At 39.0% G+C, this 24,715-nt stretch overlaps 1 protein-coding gene across 2 annotated transcripts in view; it reads right to left on the reverse strand.

Annotated features, from left to right (window-relative positions):
• Positions 1-24,715, reverse strand: part of hspg2 (heparan sulfate proteoglycan 2) — a 115,329-nt gene that overhangs the window by 18,655 nt on the left and 71,959 nt on the right. The window contains exons 35-63 of one of the 2 annotated variants that reach the window (XM_044121906.1): positions 24,386-24,577; positions 24,007-24,045; positions 23,535-23,639; positions 22,420-22,671; positions 22,247-22,297; positions 21,628-21,711; positions 20,384-20,476; positions 20,199-20,291; positions 19,755-19,985; positions 19,188-19,301; positions 18,984-19,111; positions 17,808-17,894; positions 17,607-17,665; positions 17,333-17,494; positions 16,651-16,761; positions 16,402-16,502; positions 15,046-15,226; positions 11,463-11,522; positions 9,560-9,682; positions 9,323-9,475; positions 8,772-8,932; positions 8,429-8,506; positions 4,745-4,880; positions 4,455-4,606; positions 3,368-3,506; positions 2,735-2,878; positions 959-1,093; positions 703-884; positions 65-260 (exon numbers count right to left, since the gene is read on the reverse strand). In XM_044121906.1, the coding sequence (XP_043977841.1) occupies positions 65-260; positions 703-884; positions 959-1,093; positions 2,735-2,878; positions 3,368-3,506; positions 4,455-4,606; positions 4,745-4,880; positions 8,429-8,506; positions 8,772-8,932; positions 9,323-9,475; positions 9,560-9,682; positions 11,463-11,522; positions 15,046-15,226; positions 16,402-16,502; positions 16,651-16,761; positions 17,333-17,494; positions 17,607-17,665; positions 17,808-17,894; positions 18,984-19,111; positions 19,188-19,301; positions 19,755-19,985; positions 20,199-20,291; positions 20,384-20,476; positions 21,628-21,711; positions 22,247-22,297; positions 22,420-22,671; positions 23,535-23,639; positions 24,007-24,045; positions 24,386-24,577 (3,742 nt within the window). The remainder of the gene's footprint in view (positions 1-64; positions 261-702; positions 885-958; positions 1,094-2,734; positions 2,879-3,367; positions 3,507-4,454; positions 4,607-4,744; positions 4,881-8,428; positions 8,507-8,771; positions 8,933-9,322; positions 9,476-9,559; positions 9,683-11,462; positions 11,523-15,045; positions 15,227-16,401; positions 16,503-16,650; positions 16,762-17,332; positions 17,495-17,606; positions 17,666-17,807; positions 17,895-18,983; positions 19,112-19,187; positions 19,302-19,754; positions 19,986-20,198; positions 20,292-20,383; positions 20,477-21,627; positions 21,712-22,246; positions 22,298-22,419; positions 22,672-23,534; positions 23,640-24,006; positions 24,046-24,385; positions 24,578-24,715) is intronic. The other variant, XM_044121914.1, reaches the window with a different exon arrangement.

Below are 24,715 nucleotides of genomic sequence, written 5' to 3' on the forward strand. Positions count from 1 at the left end.
TTGCACACATAACAAACTTAAAAATTTGTTTTTTGGGGTTTTTTTCATTTTGTGTTCCTGTTACCGTAGGCATCACAGCGCAGAGTCGCGGTCTGTCCCTCCACCACGATCATGAGCGGATCAGGAACCAAGGCTCTCGGCACCGAGGGCATTTGAGATCCTCCCTCTATGATCACTTCCACTCTGGTCTCGGTAGTTCCCTCAGTGTTACGAGCCACACAGACATACGTCCCACTGTCCTCTGGACGGGCAACAAGAATCTACAACATCAAAACAAAAGTAGTGAAACTAAACTGCAACAGTAGAGGGCCGTACTTTTTTAGCATTTATTTCAGTGTTTTCCCTTAAATTTTTCACTCCAGTTGACTTAGTAAGTTAATTATTTTTTATTTCAAGTGGACTTAGATATTTGAGCTAGAAACTAGACCAAAAAATACTTTGTGTTTTTGAAGTGTATCTATCTTGTAATGTGTGCTTAGATGACATGCTGTTGTCAACTGGTACTTCATAAACTGAGCAGAAAAGTCTAAGAGTTTGCTGATAGGTGGAAAGCTGGATGTGTAAAGAGCAGCACAGAACAGGAACCAGAGACCCTGTAAAAGACCAAGCTTATTCAAAATGCATTGATCAGGACTGATTTCATTCTAATTGCCAGATGAACTTGTAGAATAAAGTCATTTAAAATGTTTTGAGTAACTGTACCTGCATGACTGCATTGGAGTCCATGGGTACAGGACTGGTCAGGGTGGTCTTCCGGTTGTTATCCAGTCTGTGCCAGGACACTGAAGGGCGGGGTTCTCCTGAAGCTTGGCACTCCAGGTTAATGGGCTCACCTACCCTGACCCGAAGGGGCCCAACAGGGGTAACAATGGCCCCGGGAGACTCTGATGGTACAAATATACAGTATTTGGCCACTGGAGGGAACCCTTCCATTAAGAATACATGACTGATAGATTACCTTTAACAAGCAAAGACACTATGGTTTGAGTGATGCCAAATGGATTGCTCGCCACACAGCGGTAGGCTCCATGGTTTTGTGGGCGAGCCTTGACGATGGTGATAACGGAGCCATCAGAGTTAACTCTGACATTATCTACAGAGAACAGACGGAAACCAAACATCACACAGGAAACAGCACAGGCTGAAAACAGCCAAAAAGGAGGCATTTAGAGACGATTGTGGGCATAAACGGTAAAAGGTTTGAATTCAGATAGCACTTTTCTTTTTACACTTCACACTGGAGCCACATTCACACACAAACGAGTACACACAAGTTACATGCAGATTGGTAGAAAATCTGCTGTAAGTGTCTGGTTCAAGGGCACATCAACATGTGACAAGATGAAGCTGGAATTTAACCTACAACCTTCCAAGTGCAGCTCTACTCACTGAGCCACAGTCAGCCTGCAGAGGACAGATTGACTAGTTTGTTCTACCAAAAAAATAAATAAAATGCTTAAATGAAGCAGATTGGTTAAAAAGTATAAAATTTATTGTATCCTTTAAACATTTTTTATAAAAGATTTTAACACCAAGAGTGAGGTTGCAAAATACTGAGACATCTTTCCAAACATTACATCAGACCACGGCAACTTTTTTTTCACTCTTCTTTTACAACATTGGTTGAGTTCACTGAGGTTGTGTTCATTTGTTCCTGCAAAGCTGTGAAGATTTCAGCGCTGCATTTTAATTTCAGTTAGGCTAAGGTTTGTACTTTAATTAGGCCATCGCAGTACCTTGATTCTTATAATTTTAGCCAATTTCTTGTAGATTTGCTGCTTTGACGTCTCAGTTTCCTCTTCACCAAACAAAGAGATGACCTCAAATTTGACTCCAGAATATTTTAAAATTCAGAAATGGCTAGAGGGTTTGATGAACGCCCAGTAAAATGACCTGGTTACTGCAAAACAACCTCACATCCAGAGTCTTTTACTACAGAAGTAATTTTGCAATCGGAGGGTTGTAGGTTTAAGCTTCTTCCTGTTACATGTCAATGTGCCTCTGGGCAAGGCACTTAACCCCAAGTTGCCCACTGGTCTGCGTATTGGTGTATAAAATTGAAAAGATCCCTAAACAAACTGCTAAGATATTAATAAACAGCTGTGTAAATTGTATTTAAAATATTCTCACATTGATGTAATTTAGCAATATATAGATAAAAACCTATAACTTTTTTTATTTAAAGCACACAACTGTTCTCTTTAATATTCTATTTATGTGTCCTTCTAAAGTTTTGAGGGCCACATACAAATTTAGTGTGGGCTAGATTTGGCCCCTGGACCTTAAGTTTGATATGTTCACTAAAAGTAAAGACTGGCAACAGCTCTTCATTCTCTAAGGTCACTGCTAATGTCTTCCCCTTGTGGCATTGTGTTAGCACACGTCTGTTTGCTCCAGTAACCTGCTAAATCTTCTGCTTTTATGGAGCTGGCTACACATGTTTATGATCATTAACTAGTGAATTTGATCATCAGCATCTGGTATCAATATTTCAAAAATCAAAGAAAGTGGACATTTTCCACACAGTTTTTCCATCTTGGCTTCTTTATTGTTTAATAAATACTGTTAGTTTGAAATCTGTTGTGTATTTTTACGTATTTTAAACAACTTTAAAATCGGCCACAGACCAGATCTTTCTTCACGATGACCTGACAAATAAAACCTTGAATCGAAAGAGAGCGTACTTTCATTGACCTGCTCTGTTCTTTTCCAGCAGCGTGGGCTCGGTTGTTACCTGGCAGAGGCTGGTTGTTGGCAAGCTTCCACTCCAGCCTGACCGGCTGGGCTCCACTGTACACCTGGCATCTGAAGCTGGCTGACTCCCCGACACGCACTGCAGAGCTGTGGGGCTCAACGCCAATGATGGGACTCTGTAGGCCTGCAGGAGAAACTAACAGTTTGGAATCTGGATCATTTTTAATTAAACAAACCCCCTTTGATATAAAAGCAGCATTTTTTTGTTTGTTTTTTTTTTTTTTTTTCCTGAGAAATAAATCTCATGTTGAGAGTGGCCACTGGCAGCTCCTTCAGGGAGTGAATGAGGATGAGATCATGGGACAGCAGCAAGGAAAATCATTCAATCCTGAGGTCACACAAGTGAGAAGAGGAAAAGAAGTGAGGATGTGTGAGCAACTCCCCGCAATCTAACGCTCTGACCTTAAATCGACTTTCCCTGCTGCTCACTGATTTGGCCTTGTGTAATATTCCGGATAGAAAGGTCTGTTGGGTTTATTGAAACTGTCTCACTTCAAGTACTGCTAAGTGTATTTACATTAAACACTTAGAGAAGATCAAAAAGCCTCTAAATGCCTGAGAAGCAGGAGAATAAATATATGCAGGAGAAAACTTCAAGTGTTAACATCCTTACGTGAAGAAGATGAAGTGACGGAGACGGAGACAGAGGCCTGATGGACCGGGCCTGAGCTCCCCGCTCCCTGTACCCGACAGATGTACTCTCCTGAGTCCTCCGAAGTGGCGGAAAGGATACGAAGCTGATTGCCAGCAACCTGCAGATGGGAAATGGGCAAAATGTAAAATTTTACCTTGGAAAAAACGCAATTCATTAAAATATTTGTGCATTTTTGAAAAGGCTTATTTATTATTAGCTATAGCTGTTATTGAAATTGTTTTAAGAGTTCACTGTTAGCCTGCATGAGATGTTGCAAATGAGAAGTATCGCAAACTGATGCAGTGCCAAAATACAACTTAACAACTTATATAAAAAGTCTTGTTCTTTTTTAAAAGCATGTGAACTTCTGTTTATGAGCGTTTCACCACTGGAAACAAAGAAACCACAAACCAGTGCCAAATTCTCAAATCTGACTAAGCTTATGTGGGAGGTGCTGGATCAACAAGTCTGACCCAACTTAAAGGGCCTACCATTAAGATCTTGCTACCACATACCACAAGACCTCATTACTGGCCGTTACACATCTCCTTTTCTGCAGGTCAAAGCCCTATTGGCATCAAGGGGGAACAACCAAATATTTAAAAGCAACATCTACTGTAGATGTTCTATTATGTGCACAGTTGCCTGTGTATTTTGTTAAAACATACATTGATATATTGCTTAATATATGCATTGTTGAGGTGCATTGTTGCTTTACTTGACGTATTTTTATTTATTTAATATTATTGAATGCCTGTGGTTCATTGAGGTGCATGGTTTTTTTCATTGTATTTTTCAGAAATAGTTGACATCTATCTAAGGCCCTGACTGAAACCCCACAGCACACACTGCACCACTGCATCTACAAATCACTAAAATAAAAGATGTATAAGGGGGGGGGGGGGGCAAAATCACATATAATTTTTTGTTCCTCACAAATAAGAACATTTGAGAATGAATGATAAGATACCTGCCTAAACAGCAAAGTCTGCTGGGCTACAAGTTGAAAACAAGATTGTTCATGTAAGGCGTATTTAAATTAAAGTGCAGATATTTATGTGAAAACCTGATGGTTGGCAGAGAAGTGTCCGCTGGCTCTTGTCCAGATGACTCTGGGAGGAGGATTTCCAGGAGGAAAGCAGTTCAGTTCCAGAGTCTGGCCCTCTTGGACATCAGCGATAGACGGCTGGATTGTGACAACAGAAAAGGAATGCTCTGCTGCTTGAACAAAAACAAGAAAATTAACCAACCTGACAGACAGAAAAAGCCATATAAAAACATTGTTGATGATGTTACATGTTTGAAAAATGTAACGTAACCACTAAGAAGATGACAACAAATCTGAAGTCATCTCACCTCTGAGAACAGTGACCCGAATTGGAGCGCTGTTTGAGCCGACACTGTTGCTACCAACACACATGTAAGTGCCAGCGTCAGAGAGTTTAATGTTAGGGATGAAGAGAGTGCCAATGTCGGTGCGGTCCGTTTGGGCCTGCGTGGAAAAAAAACATAGCAGATTGAAAAACAAATATTCACAGAAAGTGAAGCACTCACCTTCCGGCCTCTGGATACAAAACAAATATAACATTGCCAACAAGGTGACATAACTACTACTAGAGACACAAAATGCACTAAGGTGCAGACTTTTCAGACAGGACAAAAGCTGTTATTGCAACAGTTGGATCATTGTTTGTGATTTCAGTGTCATTGGCCCGAGTGACAAAAGGATTTGATACAGCCTGGCCATTATTTACACAGTGATCGGTGAGGTTAGAGCAGTTACTTTGTGATGGTAAGAATCAAATTTAACAGAGATGCACTGAGAAATTGACTTGTGACTGTAGTCAGATGATTTTCAACTCATAATTCTTTTCTTATCAGTGAATGTACAAACACTGAGAAACTAAGCTGCTAGCAACTGCAACACTCTTCTGTGTGGAAGTTATTAAAAGAAGAAGACTCAAACTTAGCTATTTTTAGTTTCAGTAATGTATTTAAATACCAAGTCAGAGAAAATTTAAAATATGTTTAAAAGGAAACTGTATTTCTGTGACATGTGACAACATGTCATAGAAAACTGTAATGTTAGCAGCTAGCGAAATGGCTGAAAGTAAACAGCAAAGTTGCTGTTGTTTCATCTCATGAGCTTTAATTCACTCGGTCATAGAACATTGTGGGTTTTTTAAAATGCTTGCAGTGTTTTGCAAATCTAACTTAAGGCAAGGTCTGCATCTCCGGTGCAGACCTTACTGGTACAGAAAAGTTGCAAGTTAAAAGTTGCATCTTTACAGATTCCCAGGACAAGATCAAAAGGACATCCTAAATTTATCCAAAAACACAAACAAACAATAACTCAATGCCAGCTGTAGTTCTTTAAGACAAAACAAAATTGGCTAAAGCTGAAAATCAGAAATTAGCCACAAAACTGAGCAGTGCATCTCTGTCATTAATTGTTTATTTTATAATGTCTATATCTATGATTGATACTTATTTTAAAAAATGAAGGAATTAGGAAGGACAGTTTTGATTATTCAAGGTGAACTCTGAATCAAAGGTTAGTGAACATTACAGAACAGGTTGTGGCAATAAGATCCCAGCAGCAGGTGGAAATATTTGGCATCAAAGAACAAAAAAACTGAACCAGGTCCATTGACTGTATTAACTTTCTAAGCTAAAGAACAGCTGCACCTGTTTTGAACTCCTGCACTCCAAGTCAGTGACTGCAGTAAACTTTTTATGAAGCTTTGATCACATCAGAGTGGAAAGGATTCAGCAGGGTCACAGTCTGGGGACGGATTACTGTACTGTGGGAGGGGGGCTGATGTCGTGGCATCCGTGGACAAAGCTGCTTAGCTGCAGCCAAATCAACCATGTGGGACGCTAAACCAAGCAGTGTTCGAGGCGGGTCGTGCCTCAATGTGCGTCTGAACCCATTGACGAGTTTTCAAAGCAAGCCGTTTGCTAGAGCATACAGAATTTCTGCGTGGCCGCACGGCACTGCCCAGCCCGGCTTCCCCATGGGAAAGGCTGACACAACCCAGTCGCTCTCTGAGGCAGAACTAAACGGGCCTTGTCGAGCAAAGAAGGGCCACACTGAACCCAAAACAGCACAAACCCGTTTGGGGCTGCAGTCTTGCACAGAGCAAAACGTATCTCAAAATACAAGTCCTTGCACAAAATATTAGTACTTCCTGACTGTTTTCACATTTTGTTACCTTTCAGTTATAAACTTCATTGTATTTCATTGGAATGTAATGTGAAAGTAGTTCATATTTGTGAGAAAGGAGTCAATCTAGTTATTAAGTCCAATTTCGCATTTTTCCACAAGCCAGGTAGAAGTTAGCCAAACATGAAGAAGAAGCTGCTTTAATGTCAGACAAGACCAGAACTGACTTTTGTTTGCTTATAGAAAATATTTTGAGTTGTGCAAAACTAACACTGCAGGTTGTAGCAGCATCATGGTAGCAAACCTGATTCTCATGTCTCTAGAAAAAAGACTTGAGAGCAGGGCAGAGGTTTATCTCCTAGTGCAGGCATCTTCAGACATCCCATAACAGCTCTTAATACCTTTGGATAAAAATTAAAAGGTACAGGTTGATGTTTTTCATTACAAATATAATAACAAATGCAGATTTTTAAAAGTTGTTCAATTTTAGAATGACACTAAACGTAACATGTTCTTAGTTCTGTTTCCTTGGAAGCAATCTATGTGCCTTTTCAAAGTGGCAACATTATTTATTTTCCAGGCATATAGTTGCATTTTATAGCACAATGAAGTAACTATGCTAACTTCAGTAGTGATAACAATACAACTATGTCTTAAAAGTAATTTGACATTGTAATTTATCACCTGGAAATTGAGCCTCTGTCTCTTTAAGCAACTTTGGCTCTTTCTGAAATTCTGGCTTCAGGAAGTTATCACAACATTGCTCCTCTTTTAACCCTTTAGCAACAATTTTAATCAGCGTTGCATTGAGAAGAAAAACATGATTTCACTAGATGCACAGGTGTTTGCTTATTGCTGCTGGCTACTCTAAAGGAGCTGAGTGGGGGAGTCACAAGGGAACACTGCTCTGTGAGAAGGAAGCCCAGAAGCTTTGAAACTGCAGCTCTGTGGAGGAGCTATGATGTCGCACAGCTGATTGGTTGCCATAGGAGATTAAAGGATTTTTCAAACATGTGTGAAAAAAATCAAAGCAACACTCCAGATATGTTTTTGAGGGAATAAGACTGTAACGTAATCTAAAGCTCAGAAGAGTAATTTTTACATAATATTGCCTCTTCAAAGAAATGTCCATCCATTTTAATTAATTTTAAATTCTAAAAGGGAAAAAAAAACACTGGTTATCTGAAAATTAGAAGAGATTTCTTGGATTAGATAATTAGCTAAAAAGTTTTCTTTCGTCAAAAAGTCATGTGACAAAATTTTCTTTGGCTGGCTTGAGAGCAAAATGTTTCCTTAGGATGTAAAAGTTTCAGATTCCTGTTCTAATAGATGATCAGTCATAAACATCCAGCTAAAGCTGCAATGGGATGTGACTTTGGGCTGGTCTATCGAGTTAAATACTAAAAATAAAAAAAAATACAATGAAGTTTGTGGCTGTCACGTGTCAAAATATTATGAAAACATTTGTGAGGCTTTGTACCTAAACATCCTATCTGCATACTTAGTGCTGTTAATACATTTAGTGGAATGATGGGGTTTATTTTTGGAGCTGGAAGCCCAATGTCAGGGATAATTTCATGAGGACAGCACAAAACGAGACACTATGAAACACCTGTATGAATAAAACGCTACACAGAAACAGGGACTGCATGCGGGACATTCAACAGACCCAGCTTGTTGGTTTAAATGTTTGACACCAGCTACACATGGACAGAACATTAGCAGCTGTGGGACATTACCACAAATTAACAGAGCGTGAATCAAGGACATGGTTTGGTCATGCACTTAGTTGACGTGATGTGAGGACAAGGTCAGTGGGAGACAATGGATATGAACTATGAGACGGGGACAGACACGTTGACAGATGGACAGACCTGCAGCTCCTCAATACGTCTGTGTAACACATCGAGACTGTTGCTTTTAAACTGATGGAAACCGTGAGAGGGAATGGCCTGAGCAAACGGCAGAACAGGGCAGGAGGGGGGCAAACAAGAAGGGAGGGAGGGGAAAATAAAGGTCAGTGGTCAACATGCTGAAGAGTCGGATGAAATACCGTCGGCACTGGACAAACCCTGAGGTGTAAGTGGAGATACAGTACAGGTGAATGTAAATGCAGAAACATTACACTTTATAAGCACTTTAATCCATAGGGACAACATTCAAGCTTTGATTATGGATCCAGATTTTATCCTCCACAGTCGGCATCAGATGTCTCACCTCTGGGGGGAGCTGTCCTCCATTTTTCAGCCAGGTGAGCTTTGGGGTGGGCGAACCTGTCGCTCTGCAGTACAACCTCAAGGGTTCCCCTTCACGGATGTCGGCACTTTGAGGACTGACTTGGACTTGGGGCTGAGTGCCAATACCACTGGGGGTGTTTCCTAAATGTCAGCCACAACAATCATCATAGAAGACGTTTTGTTTTTGTCCTTTAGAAAATATCTGGACATTTCCACACAAAGTGCCTTACAAAAGCATCAATAATGAAAATTTAACTTGTAGAACTACACAAAGTAGCATTATAGTAAAGTGGAAGAGAAATTACACAATGTTTACTTTAAAAAAATAATAATTTAAAGTCTGAAACGCATGTTGTTACAAAAGCATAAAATATGAACAATTCTAAAGAGTTTGAAAACCTTTGTTAACCATCGTACCTTCACCACATTGTTTAAGATAGACAGCAGCCTTAAGTTAAATAATTTGATGTTTATGTGAGAAAACAAATGAACCACAAGTCAATCCCTCTCACTGACAAACTCTGAGCATACTTTGGACATGGAGGGAGGCCCGTGCTGTGTGCTCGCCGTGAGTGTTCAGGGCCTTGCAGATGTACTCCCCTGCATCAGCCGGATCCACTGCTGGGATTGTGAGGATGCCGTTTCTTATCACAGCTCTTGGACTCATCCTGTATCCTGGACCACCTGTAAAGGTTTAATAATCAAATACCGTCTTTCCCTAGAGAAAAAGAAGAATCAACATTCAATCAATCCCTAAACTGGTCTTACCGATCCATTCTATAGCTGGAGTTGGGTTTCCAGTCACGGAGCAGCGAAGTTCTGCCCGCTGACCCTGCCGGACGTTTAGTACCGAGGGGGTGATGGTTGCGACGGGTTGGGCCGCCTCCCCAGCTACAGAAGGATATGAGGCAATGAAACATAGGTCTGATGCAGAGACATGTTAACTGGAAGTAAATCCTGAGAATACAGACTGGTTTCAGGGTAGCAGTAAAGTTGAACAGTAGGGACAGGGGAATTCTGTTAAATTGGAAGTCATTTGAGCTTTGGGATGTGATCTTTCAGAAAGACAGAGCTGTGACTCCCACCCTTTAAGATGGCAGTCTGAGAGAATCTTTCTGTAGACAAAACAGATGTGTGAGGCACTCCTTGGCACTGCTTCTTGGCATATTTCTCTCTGCAAGAGCTTGGCTCGCTTCTGTCCACTTCAATATTTGGGGTGGACAGAGCTTAATAAAGACCTCTCTCAGTTCAGAGGGAGCTGTCTAAGCAGGTTGAAAATCTGTCCGTGTCTCTGTGAACCTTTGATTGTTTGACCCTGATGGCAAGTAAAATCCAGATTAAAGGCAAGGTTTTAGTTTCTATCTCTGTAAGGAATAATAAGAAGTTATGGACAATAGGAAAATCTTCATTGTTCCTGATGTAATATTGTAACATTAAAACTCTGGATCTTACCTTAATTAATATTCTGATATTCTGGAGATACTTTAACAATCCACTTGTTATGAGAGGTGACAAAATCAACATGGATCATTGTTCTGCCTAGCTAAAAGAAACCGGGACTTGCAGTAATTACACCACAAGGGAACAGAAAGTCTACGTCAATTAGAAGTTCCTAGAAACTCTTGTAAACCTAAAGTAAATTGTAGTTTCTTCTTAAAGCAACAATTTAACAAATATATTTCTACATATCTTTATCAGGAATGCCAATAAATGGGATGTATTCTGAAATAAAAATAGCAAGCTAGCAAGCTAAACCTGCCTGTTTACCTAGCAGGGTTTAAATAATGGAACATATTACATCAAAAATTAAAGAACAGGACAAATTTAAATTTACCTGTCAAACTGAAGGTAAGGATTGTGACTAATTATGAAACAAAATTAAAAGACTTGTCTTTGATACGAAATCAACTAAGCCTGTGTTGCACTCTCACGGTTCTTCTGCATGGTGCAATTTATTTTTTCATGCTTTTACTACTGTTTACCATCAGGATACATAATTATTTATTTAAGCATTTAAAATGCTTAAAGTGAGTTATTTAAGGTACCTTTTGCCATAAATGAAAATGTGAAGACCAGTCTGAAAAACACATTCAAGAATGATGCAAAGAAATTGCAATGGGATGTATTGAGCACAGTTATGATGTTTGAAGCCCAGAGGACAGCATGTTTCCTTGAAAGAAAGGAGGTGGTGCGAAGAGAGAGGAGTCAAAGATCAAGAAGTGTGATTTTATTTGGAAAAAAAAAGTCCAAGAGCCCATAAAATTTGACAGTTACCCCCAAAATAGCCCAATGTGATCTTTCAGAAAGATGGAAAATAGAGTTGGCATTCATGAAGAGATGCCCATAAAAATGAACATGCACTTTTTCCTGCAGTGACGGACCACAATGAACCCAAAGAGGCAGATGGTGACAAGTAATGCTCATGTACAATTAGGTTTGACTCTACATAACCACAAAAGTTAATTTTAACGAGTTAAACGAGTGGTATATTGGACAACATGGGAGCTCCAGACTTTAGCACAGTTTCATTTGGTTTCTGGACCTCAAGATCAGCTGATTGTACATGGGCATCAGCAGGCCACACATGTCTCCATGCTGTGGAAGATGAGAGCATGCACGACATATAGAGGGAGAGTTGGGTCCGACCAGTGAGGAAACATCGCAGACTTACGCTTTCTGTGTCCTTCAAACATTTCATAGGCTGTGTAAAACATCTGAGTCTGTGAGGCCTCTGGAGACGGAGGGAGGGAGGGGGACAAGTAAACTGACAGATCAGCTCTTCAAATCAACAGCAGTTTACTGTTCCTCCAGTTTACTGAACATCCTTCTCCACACATGGGCTGCTGTGATTTATGTTGAGTTGGGCCCAATAAAACACCACACACGTTAAGACACGCTTAATTCATGAACCTTTGGCACAGCTTTGATTCAAGTGTTTTAAAACAATTAGCAAAAGCCAATTTACACTTATTGTTATTACCTATAACTTATTTCTTTTGTTTCTGATGTTTTTATTCATGTGACGAACCCTTGGGTCAGTACTTCTGTGTTCAGTTGTTTTCTTCCTGTAAAGTCATTGATATTATTGCTACCATTAGTTTTATGGATTTTTGAGCATACCTGGCTCAGGGTTTCAACATTCAGCCATGTGTGGCTTCTAAGTGAAGTTCTTGATGGAGATATAGCTGCCATTACTTTTGTTTTTGTGTAGTCTTGTTTTTTGTTTTTTTTACCATGGAAAGTACTCCTAGCAAAGTTTTCCTGTGCTTAGCCGTGTCTCTTTCCAAGCTCAAGCCATTAAACAGTTATGGTCATTACTATGCCTACTCTCTCTGTTTTTCTTTCCCAGAGAAAGTTTACCTGGCTCAGTGCTCCTGTGGCATGGTAATTTTTTGGTTACATCTTTTTCCCTTATCAGAGAAATTGATGGAGCTAATGCTGTCACTAACTTTTCATTTCTTCTCTTTTATGTGGTAAGTAAATCTGGCTCAGGATTTCTGTGTTAAACTTCTTCTCACAATTGAACAATTATTGATGGACCAACTGCTGTCATTACCTTGGAGTAGTCTTTTAAATCCTTTTTCTGCTTTTCTTCTACTCACCGAAAGGACACCTGCTCCATTCTTTCTGCATTAAACTGTACTTTTTTTTTTACCTTAATAAAGTAATTGGTAGAACAATTGCTGCCACTAGCTCTATGTCTCTCTATTTACTTATTTTTTATAGAAAGTATGCCTAACACAGTCATTTTGTGTTTAACTGTGTTGGAGTTGCTGGACAAGTAGCCAATTGATGGAGCTATTTGTGGAATTAAGTCTGTGCAGTCTTTGTTTTAATTCCATGTAGAAAGTACTCCCGAAATGATGTGATGAGCTTGGCTCTCTGTGTAATCAAATTATTTGATTTGGATTCAATCAGACAGCATGTCTAATTGAACTGTGTCTTATTTGATTCAAATATTTGGTAAAACTCGAGAGAAATCCTAATTGTCAATCACTCTGGACTCTAATTAAGACCTGTTCATGGTATATAAGCACCGATTCGTCTTGTTGATATAATGTGTTCAGAGTGATGCCAGTTAAACCTAGTTTGATGGGTTTAGAGCTCATGTTTAACTGACACATATCAGAATTAGTGTATTGAAGACATGATTAGATTATGGACAAAATATTTAAGCATAAAACATTTTTACCCAATAAAAATGTGTCAGTTTGCTTTACAACAAAATGCAAAAACATACACACATATACTTGCTGTAGAAGCTGTATAGCAACAAAAGAAGAACAGCTCCATATTAGTCATGCAGGTTAGTAGGAAAAAGCAGTTGTAAACAATAAAAAAATTCCTTTCATCTCAGCGACTAAAACCAAGACATACAGCTTGTGGTTTTCCCGAAGAAAACTGTTAAAGATGACACAGGCCAATTCACAATTCATTTTAGTCTGTTATATTTTTAATTCATTGCTTCTATATCACAAAATAGTTTCACAGTAAAGATAAAATATGATGTGTACATTTTATTTTTGTCATTTTAACAGAAACATATCTGATATCATACAAATCAATGGGATTGAATACATAAAAAAAATGCCTCGTTTAACAGTGTGACGTGTGGTTAAGAATGTGATGCGTGATATTTCTCATGAAATATTTTCTTATAAATGAACTTAATGTAAACATAGAGCATACCAGGTAAGTGCATGTACACAGACAATCTCTTAACATACAATAATTAAGAGCAAAGAAAATGATAGATTATCAGATTATGATTTCAGTCCTTTAAAACTAAACTTGTAGAAAAAAAAACAACTCCAGCTGAATATTAAAAGAATACAGATTAAAATACTTTTATCCACTTTTTGTATCTAAAATAATATTTTAGCTTTTAACATTGAATTTTGAAAAGAAACATTGTATAAACAGAACTGACTTTAAGTAAGTGAAAGTGCCTTGAAAAAATATTAATACCTTATAATAACTCATACACTTTCGTAGAATTAAAACCACAAATATCAATCAATTTTATTTGAATTTTATGTGGCTGACCAACGCAATGTAGCGTTTTTCAGTGAGGTGGAACAAAAATGATGCATTGTTTTCAAAATGCTTTACCTGGAAATTAATTGGTTGGCCTGTTAAATAAAATACCATTAATATAATTTGAAGTGTGTGGCTGTAAAGTGACAAGAATCAAAGGCCACAAATAATTTCTCAAGGCATTGCAAAGCAGCAGTATAACAATTTACTGGCTAATAGCACCAACATGTTCATTGACATTCATTTTCAGGTAAAAATAACAAGTTACAAACCGGCGTTTGAGTGTAAAAGGAATACTGTAAATAACAGAACTATAAGAAATAAAACATGAAAGTGCACATGTTTCTTCTGATTCCCATCTTATTGCAAGTGAACTGAAGAAGTCCCAGGTGCACAGTTACTTATCCCATTGTGGCATTTGCATTTCATCCCATCGTGGAACACCCCACTCAGGCAAGAGGAGCCCAGGATTTAAAACATACCCAAGAATCCAGCAACTGGCACAGAATCACCAAGGCAAAGATCCATCAGTGATCAAAAAGTGACCAAACCACCACCGATTAATTCAACCCAAGTGAGAAATAAAAACCCGCCGTAGCTCCCAGCACAGAGTTGGCAGAAAGCTTTACTTACAAATCCGATACCCAGGAGGTTCGTTCTTTTATTTTGTTGTTTGAGTGTACTTTCTATTTGACCACAAATGTTGCAGAAATGTAGCACATTATATATTTTAATTATATATTTCTCATTGTGGTCACATTTAATTAGCAGTATAAATGACATGGCAAAAAAGAAAAAATCTGATTTCAGCAAAAAATCAGAATTGAGCATCAAGACCTGCTGCGTGAACGCTGCCTAAACCCACAAGCTGTATTCTTTATGCAGTCCAGGAATCTCAGGTCATATAAGACATACATGTTAAGAAGCTAGAAGAATAACATGCCAGTGAACATAGCTGGACTGGCACTTTGCTAGTAAAATATGGCACAGCAGAAGCGGTAGGAGTTAAACTTCCAAGCTTAATGTGCTGTTTACCCAGTGATCAGCACTGATGTTGCACAATAACAAAACACACTAAAACAGCCGTGCATGCATCATTCCAAGCAGAAGAGAGGGGGGTTACATTTAGTGAAAGTCACTATAGGAGTCAAAGCTGGGGTGCAGAAGCAGGGATGAGGATGATGGGAAGTGGAATGCCATGCCGAAGGATCACAAACCTGGCACGTAGAGGGTGGCACTACTTTCATCCATGGCAAACATGTTGGAGCCCGTGCAAACGTAGACGCCCGCATCCTCAGGCTGGACGTTCTGAATCGTCAAGATGCCATTGAAGTCTGTGGCGCGGTTGGGAAGCTTCCTGTTGCCTTTCCTGGTCCACACCAGTGTGTAGGCCGGTGACTGCGAAGGGGAGACCAGAGAAGACACGGACATCACAGGAAAGAGGATGATGTCTCAAAAGACTGACGAACAAACAAAGGCATATCTAAGTATCCCTCACCAGTTGTATTGATACCAGATTTAAACTTTTCTTTATAACACAAATTAAACATTTTCATTTTTCATGCTCAGAGGTCAGTGGCTGTTTACAGGTTTGTTTTAATTGTAAAAGGAACTACAGTTGCAACTCAGTAAATTAGAATATCATTAAAATGTATATGTAAGTACATATATGTAAGTATAGATATGCACATAACCCTTGGTGGGAAGAGTCTGATGGACAACTTTTAAGGTAGTTTCCTTTCCCATGGTTGTGTGTATCATTAGCATAGCATGTACTTATTAACAATATATTTATTGGTGTTATGAAATATTAAAATTCTCTGTGTAGTTAAAACTGTAAATTTTGATTAGCTGCAAGCCGTGATCATTAAAATCAACACATATAAAGATAATGCCTGAAATATATCACTCTGTATAATAAATGTCTTTCACCTTTTGAAGAATAACCTTAAAACTTCATCATTGGCAAGTCTGAACTTATCAAAAACTTTTCTGTGTTCGTCTTCCAGGATTTTTATATGCCATTTATCATTTTGAAGACAGGCGAGTCTCTCACAGCTAAGGTTTTATGTCATATAAAATATCAACCTGGGACTTATTCAGTTAGTAGGCTGTGTGTAAATGTTGCAAATTCACTACCTCCTGAAGCCTTTGTTTAAATCAGTGATTAAAGATGCACTCACAGAGCCGCCAAGACCTCATTGTAGATTCCCATTTGACAAGTCAGCACTACAGTTTGTTTATAATCTTTGAATTACAATCCTATATCTGCCTCTTGGTGTCATCACAGAGTCTGATTATATCTGCAGGGGATGCCATTTTAACCAAAATGGAACCCATTAGTGGTTCATATAAAGTTGCAAAGTCAATAATTTTAAATTCTACAAAATTGACCAATGGAGTTCTGAAATGATCAACTGTTTTTGACAAGGCTTTTCTGCATTTAAGATGTTGCACCTGTGCAACTCTTACTAATAAGTCTCTGACATGAAATGCAAGGTAAGCAGCTTGACAATCACTATATTAAAATTTGTAGAAACTCATGAACATTAATATCCAGACAGCAGAGTCACCTTGCTCTTTGCAGTACAAATGAAGTTGACAGTGGAGCCGACCCTCACGGTCTGAAACTTAGGCTCCTCAACTGTAACCTCTATGGGTTTAGTTGGGCCACCTAAAGGAATACACAAGTTACATTGATTATTCAGAAAATAAAAGAACACTCAGTCCAAACGTTCTGTGTTAAAAGGACATTGTTTGCATGACGTCTGATTTCTATGGTTAATTAAATGAACTGCAAATTGTTCAAATTAATGTGGCACCTGCAACAATAATCTCAGCATGGCTCCTGTTGGAGCCACGCAGGTCTTGGCAGGTGCAGATGTAGATGCCGGCGTCACTCGGCTGGACGCTGGAGAAGTACAGCTCTGCTCCTGTGCACAGAAATAAGTAGGGTACTGTTAAATGTTTCATCACATAGACTTTTTTTTTTGCAACTAACAAAATGTGCCAAACTAGGAAGGGGCTTAAACTGGTATAAAGGTATACAGAGGTTTCAAACTGGTAACACTTTCTGCTTAGCTGTGCCTAAATTAAAAAGTCATTTAAAGAACTGCCCTTGAAAGAGACGGAGGGATGACAGTTTGCATTGACTCCATGAATTCATGGAGTAGTGCAGTTCTGCCCCTCCTGCACATGTTGCTGCACACTTATTCATCACTTACCAACAGTTAAGTAATGGATAAGTGATGGATGTCAAAGCTTGTCCAAATATTATGTACTGTACCTAATGGTTTCCATTTAAAAATATACACATTTATCTTTAAAAAGCCTAAAACATTATGAAAGGGTCCATCCACATCAGCAACTTTTGCTGGAGAGCCAAATTTAGACCACTGTTGAACTGCGGTCAGGGGCCATACACCATTATTTCAGCACCCCTGCCTTATGACAATCTAAAGTGAAAGTTGATATGGAGTCTGTTTCAAAGCTGCCTTCCCACACCTTGTCTGCGTCTGTCAACACTGCTGGAGATGGGCCGTCCATCCTGTCTGGACCAGAAGAAGTAGTGTGGAGGAAATCCAGAGACCTGACAGCGCAGTGTGACAGAGCTGCCCGGTGTGGCTACAAACCGCTCTGGATACACTTTCACCTCCAGGTAGGCTGCTGTAAAATTCAGCAGTAACAGTACACATTTAAAAAATATATCCTTTAATATCCACTATTTTTCTAACTTCACACAGGGTTTTTTCAAGTGAATGTCAGCATTTTGCATTACCGTCATTTGGGCGACACTTATTTCTGTCCTGTGGGTTGCCAACGTATCCTGCAGCACAACTATTAAGGATAAAAAAAACAGTTTTTACTTATATCAGGGATTTTTTTGGTACAAAATAGCCCTGCTTTCATTGAAACTACATTAGAAATATTTAAACAATTGGTTGAATTTTCTCCATGACAGAAAGAACAACCGCCTCACCGTTCACAGTACTGGCCAGTATAACCAGGCTGGCAGGAAGTGCACTGGTAGTCTCCATTACCAAGGCTCTCGCATGTAGGAGAGAATCTGTCACACAAGTTACACACAAAGTTTAATATCCACTAAAAAATAATGTGTCTAGGCAAAATATATATGCAGTATAAAGACGCACAAACAGAAAACATCAGTTGGTGATCACTATCAGTTTGTTCAGCCTTGACCAGTGTAGAAAACTCAAAACTCAGATTTTTTTTCTGGTCAGTTAATGCACCATGAACAAGGGGTACTGCCAGAAAAATATCCAACGGATGAAAAGAGCCATTTATCATCTTGGGGTTACATACTGGGGTCAAATATAGGGTTGTTGAAAATGCTTAAACATTGTACTTTGGGATAGTGCCTCATGTAGTAGATATTTTGTTGCATACAGTATATAATGTTGACTTGTCTGTTTTGCTTTTTCATTGTGTTCTTTTTACTCTGATCATTTTGGGGGTGATTTGCTGTTGCAACATTGTTTTTGTCTTTTGTGGAACAAGAAAAATGCACAGTAAAACTGTTCAAAGCAAATAAAAAAATCTTGGGGTGGCACATTGAAAGTCACAACAGTGGGACTCCTATTTAGCTTAAGTTGCAGATGAAACTTGAAATGTTAACCCTAACCCAAATGTCTGTAAATTCATATTATAGAGGATTTAAATACCAAAAACCAGTTGATTTGTGCAAGAACTAAAAATGTCGGAAGTCCTTGGGAGATCTTAGAGTTAAGGTAAAGTACTACTTCCTCTGTGGTTAATGCTAACTAATTGGAGACATAAGATGTGGGCAATTTGAAATGTGAACTTGAACCCTTTGATCTTCGTTTTGCTCAGTCTAACAACAACTTCCCTTTAAGGCATTTAACAAGGCCTCTTATCCACTCAGAATATAAACATCAAAGCTTGAAAGTAACTGGACTTGGGGAATCCCAGCATACAATCTAATCCTAACAGCAAGTGTGACGTCACATCTACATGTGAAGTTACATGCAAGTTGCTTTGATAAATCTACTGGTGTTAAATCAGAAGCCTAGAAGCTGAACTCAATTTTCTGTAAACAGAGGAGCTGGACACAGATCAGTCTGCTGCTATAAAAGGAGCTGAAATAAGAGCTCTTGGTATGTGTGCAAGCACTTACTGGTTGTCTGGGTCAGTGTGAGGGCAGCCACATCTCTGGCAGTCTTCCGGGGTGCCAGCAGTCGGGTCGCCAAAGAAGCCAGGGGCGCACTGCTCACAGAAATCTCCCTGCGTGTTGTGCAGGCAGCTCTGCAAAGAAGCCAACTGTGTTAACAGAGAAATCTAGAAACTAATATTAGTCACATGATAAACTTGTGCTCCATACTGTGCAGGTGCCAGTTTCCGGGTGGCAGGAGTCAGAGTGGCCATTGCAATCACAGGGCTCACAGTGACCCAAGTACAAACCTCCTCCTGTACGAGTAAAGCCAGGTGCACAATCCTGGAAGAGGAATGGAGGGGTTTTTTTAAATGAAAGAGAACAACCTGCAAAACACAAAATCTTAACTTTCTAATGGAAATATCTTAGTAATTTGAAGCGAGACAAGACTAACTTACACATTACTTTCAGCAATATTTTGGAGCTCATTTTAAGTGAATAATCCCTTAATATTAATAAAAAAAGAAGTACAGGCAGATTTTTAAACTTATAACAAGACTTTTTCCATGTTACGAGTGAAACAATCTGGCATATTAAGGTATTTCTAACTTAAAACAAGCTTCTACCTTGCTGGAAATTAACGTTAAGATATTTGCACTACAGACTAGATAAAAATACTTGCTAGGATCTTGTGTTTCTGCAGTACAGTATTCTACTGTATCCATTTGATTTAGACAAAATGATGAAGAAGTTTCATTATACTTTCTTTTTTATATAGAATATATCTACATATACCTGGCAGGAAAGCCCTTGGTAGCCAGGCGGGCAGCGACACTGCTCCACCTCGAAGGCCTGTGCCAAGCCGCTGTAGTTGGGCACAGCCACCTCCATACTGACGTCAGAGATGCTAGACGAGCGCATTTCAGTGGAGTAGGAAGCTCGGATCAGGATATCATCCAGATCAGCCAGGACCATCATCAGGTGCTCTCTGGTGGCAGGCATGCCATCAGGTCTTCGCCAGTGTTCCTATGAAACAGAAAAAAAGCTCAATCAGCTTCATGCCAACACATTTACACAGATCTTTGATGATTGAAATGTGCTCACAAAACATTTCAGTTCTCCAATTCAGATTTAGCAGACCCATCTCTAAGAACACATGTATTAATTCTACAATAATTTGTAGTGAACCATATTTTATAATGTTTTACTGTACTTTGGGTGAGGTAAGGATGTACTCACCTCCCTAAAGATGACCTCAAACTGTTTTCTCTCTCTGCCGCCTGGCTGGTTCCTCTGCCATGCCTGACGGGCTACCAGTGTGATGTCATTACCCTATGACGGACAACAAGGGCGGGTGAGTAAATCCAGCAAATTTTTGGGAGTTGTGATTGGAAACCAGCCCACCAGCTGCAAGGCATACTCACAATTATCTGAACATCAGCATCTTCGAGTTCTGTTCCTCTGGAACCGGTCACATAGGTTATGGTGTATTTCAGTTTGCCACCATAAGAACCCACCTGAAGCATTGAAACCAATTGATGAGTTATTTTGTTTAAATAATGCAGCATGGAGCAACAGCAATGTACACAGTGACACTTGAAGACCCGTGTAAGAGTATAATTTCTTCTAAAATATTCAGTGTGATTCAAAACAAAACAATATATTAATGTGAACCACAGGAAAAAACATAAACCAGTAACTCATATGACATTCATACTTTTTTGTATGAAATCATAAAGAAATCATAACATTTTATAAAATATCTTATTTAATGTAGTTTCATGTGTATATATTGGATGTTTTTATAATATCAAAGTTAAAAATGCCATCCCTTTTAGGCTCTTGGTATAAGAAGACAAGTTCATCATAAAATTACAAAAAATATTTTTACAGTAGTCAGCATTTAAGTATTTAAATTTAAGTATTTAAATGCTGACTACTGGCGAGTGGGATGGATGGATGGATGGATGGATGGATGGATGGATGGATGGATGGATGGAGGAATGGATGGATGGATGGATGGATGGATGGATGGATGGATGGATGGATGGATGGATGGATGGATGGATGGATGGATGGATGGATGGATGGGAAACTGGAAACTGTCACCTGTGCAAGCAGAAATTAATTGTAGATGAAGAGAAAAAGACAATCATATGGTAGCTATGTGCATATTAAGCATAAACAAGGACAATGTGCAATGTGATTTAATTTGGAAATTTCTAATAGTTAGAAAGTGGAATGGGGAACCATGTCTAGAAATAAAATATTTTTCTTTTCTTTATTGTTTCCCAAAACTATATGGAAAGCATAAAAATAGTTTCATCAATTGGACAGGAACCTTGTTATAATCAGCATAGTCCTACCAGTTACTATTATACACATTGTTCAATTGGATATGTATAAATAATATTTACTTTTGTGTCAGTCTTGTACACAAATGTGTTCTATTACTCTCCTGGATTGTGTTAAATTACGTTCTTATTTTCACAGGCAGATCTTTTACAAATTATATTTGATATTTTAAGACTGCAAATAATTTCTCTTCTTGCAAGACAGATGTGCAGGAAATCAAAAAGAATCACGGAAAAACAATGGAAATGGCTCAATGGAGTAGAAAAAAGTCTAAGTGTTTTGCTGAATCCTGCCCAGAAGTCTTTCCAGTTACCTTTTCCCCTGTGAACTGCTCAGGGAGCTGCCAGTACAGCACATCGTCTTGCTGCGAGCTGAAACCTTTGTAGACCAGAGCATACTGAGAGGCCAAAGATGGAGAAAAAGGCTTTAGAGAATAAGCCACAGACAGAAAGGCAGGGAGTGCAACTTGCAAGCACGCAGACAAACAGAAAAAAGCAAGGAAGCAGGGCCTAGAGAAAGTCTGACAAACATGACAAAGTTAAAGTCCTAAATTATTTTAAGTCAGAAACTACTGTTTGGTTTGTGTTATTACAGATTTCTAAAAATCAAGTCCAATTTGAAAACTGTAAAAAACGACATTTAAAAATGAGCTTTATAGCCTTATATCGAATTTCTATCCATGGATATGTGAGATGTGGCTCTTTTTAAAACATAAAACAAAAAATTAATAGTCTGCCTTTTCAGACTTACAAAATTTGTCTGGCCTTTGATGCTGATTTCCTCTGTGATATTATGTTAACTCAAAGTAAATCTGGTCTGATCAGTGTGTGAAGTAGACTTCATTCACAATCTACTGTACTACTAATTATTTATTTTTTAAAATGGTGAGAAACAGGTGGCAAACTATTTCATGCTTTCTTGTTACCATCTACCTTACTGCTGCCTCCAGGAGAACCAACAGACTTGCTGAAAGTGTTCTTGCTCTGGTCACCCACAGCAGACCCAGACCCCAAAAGGAAAAGCCAAAAAGTCACCAACAGCAACAACTAACTCAAAAGTTTAAAACCCTGACATCACAACTCTGGCCGACTCCGACAGCGTGTACCTGCAGACTAGGGACGTGGCCTGGTGAGTAAGACTGGGGCCGGGTTGGTCTAACAGTGGAAGAAACACCGGATGCGGGGGAGGGGAGGCTCAGGTTATGCAAAGACCATTGAGGAGAAGAAGAGTTCGGGACCCGGGAGGAGGGAAATGAAGAGGATTTAGGAGGGGGGAGAAATGGAGGGAAACCGGCTTGTCCATTGGAGAAGTTAAACTGAAATGCCCAGACCTCATCATCCAGCTTTTTGACATCATTCTGAGGAAGCAGGGCACCAGAAAGAGAGTGGAGAGGTAATGGTGGGACAGTTAGCAGGAAAAAGGTGGAGATTAGAGTTTTAGTCCTTCCTGAACTGTGTAACACATTGATTAAGTGAGCATGCTGTCATAGGAGCCAGTGATGTTTGAGTATCTTAAAAAGTCTAAAGTCTCAACTATCCAGGGTCACACCAAGAGCAAACATCAAACATGTCTTCAACTCATCACATATCAAACACATGCAGTAACACTTAAAAATTGTCTACACTACAGTCTGTGCCAAATACAGCACCCAATATACTCACAGATGTATGCTTTAAAGATGCATACAAATACTAAATAATTAGTCTTTCATCACAAAATCATATACCCACAAGGAAAATTTTGGAAAAATCCAACCATTAATTTTTCTATTTTCATTTGGGTGGAGGGAAGATCCATCGTAAGACAAACCACAGTTATGGGCAACCCCCAAAAAATCATAACGTAAATAATAATATTTTACTTTTTTAGGTTGAACAGAGTCCATGAACTCTACATTTTTAGTTCATGACCTCTCCTTTCTCTGAAATGTAAATATTGTGCAAAGTGAAACTAGGGGACCCTTATTCTTATCTAATTTATAAAGTGAGGAAAACATGAGAACATGCTATTGAAGGAAAACAGGTCTGTGTTGATCTTCATAAGTCAGGAAGTGACTCTAAGACAATGGTTACACCCATAAACGTGCCCAAGTCTACATCAGTACAAAAATTCAAAAGTTTAAAACCACTGGAACTGTGTGGGTCAATAAGTATAGAGGGTGCTATATTCTGGTTAGAAGTGTTAGATGGTTTACACTACAGTCCAGCTCATACCAAATACCTGGCTGTCTCTTTTTGGTCTTTGTTTGGCCTTACGTTCGGCGGCCATTAGACTCCAAACAGAAGCATCCTTCCTTAGCTGTTCCTCTGGCAAATACGAGTCACTCTATTGATGTGGATGAAGGAAGCCTTTGATCACTGTCTGTTTCACTGAGCTCATGGTATTTGCTAGTGTTGTGGCAGTTTTACTGAGGGAAAGTTAAACTTTATGAATCTCTGAAATGGACCATTAATGATCAATCTATTTACATTGCTCATGTGATGCGATGCAGAAAGCAATTCATGGAATATGCAGGTTCACTGGCCTCATGCTTATTCACTGTGTACCTTTATTTAACAACCATGACCATGCCAGACCCATCAGCCAGTTACAGGCATGCATTAGATAGCAAATAAAAGTTAATAATAAGGGCTTTTAATCGTTTTAGAAGATTTGATGATCAAAAATCTGTCATTCATTGTGGTCACTATACCTGATGTGCTCGTTTGACACGAGAAAAGTAAGAATCTTTCTACAGAAAATGGAGGGAAATGCAAACAAAAATTGGAGAGCAAAGTTATACAAATGATTATTGCAGTTACCATTTATACATATTTTGTCATAAGACTGGCAAAGATTCAACAGCAAGATTGATGCAGAAACGGAGGTAAAGAAACTGCACACATATTGAAAAAGCTGTTTGATTTTCAAGACTTGCAGAGACATAAGGCAAGGAAAGGGAGCAACATAAAAAGGCTGCAGGTAAGAAAATGGTCTACAAGTTTCTGATGCTTCGCACAGTCCCTTGAACTAGCACTGGTGCTATCACTTTAGTTGATTTACTGATCTAACTTCTCTTGTTGGCTACTGACCTTATCTCCTTGGTAAACATCTGGAAGCTGCCAGTAGTGCGGGCCCTGTCCCAAGTTGTTAAAGTTGCTGTAGGACAGCTGAGTGCCTTCGGTGGAAATCTCCACAGTGAAACCAGTAGAAACACGACTGGTTCTCTGGCGGTTTACCAGAGCGAATCCCTGAAAGTTTCTTGGAGTAAAGACAGAAGAGACCTGCAGACACAAGAAGTCTGCTAGTTCAGATGGAAATTTACCAATAAGAAGAAGCTTTCTTCTGGCAAACTAATGTTTCTCGAACCTACTGTGATGAACTTTAAAATTAAGTCATGCAGAATCTGAGAATAACTGGAT

Source organism: Gambusia affinis, linkage group LG01 (genome assembly GCF_019740435.1).
Source record: "Gambusia affinis linkage group LG01, SWU_Gaff_1.0, whole genome shotgun sequence".
In the NCBI taxonomy this organism is placed as follows: domain Eukaryota; kingdom Metazoa; phylum Chordata; class Actinopteri; order Cyprinodontiformes; family Poeciliidae; genus Gambusia; species Gambusia affinis.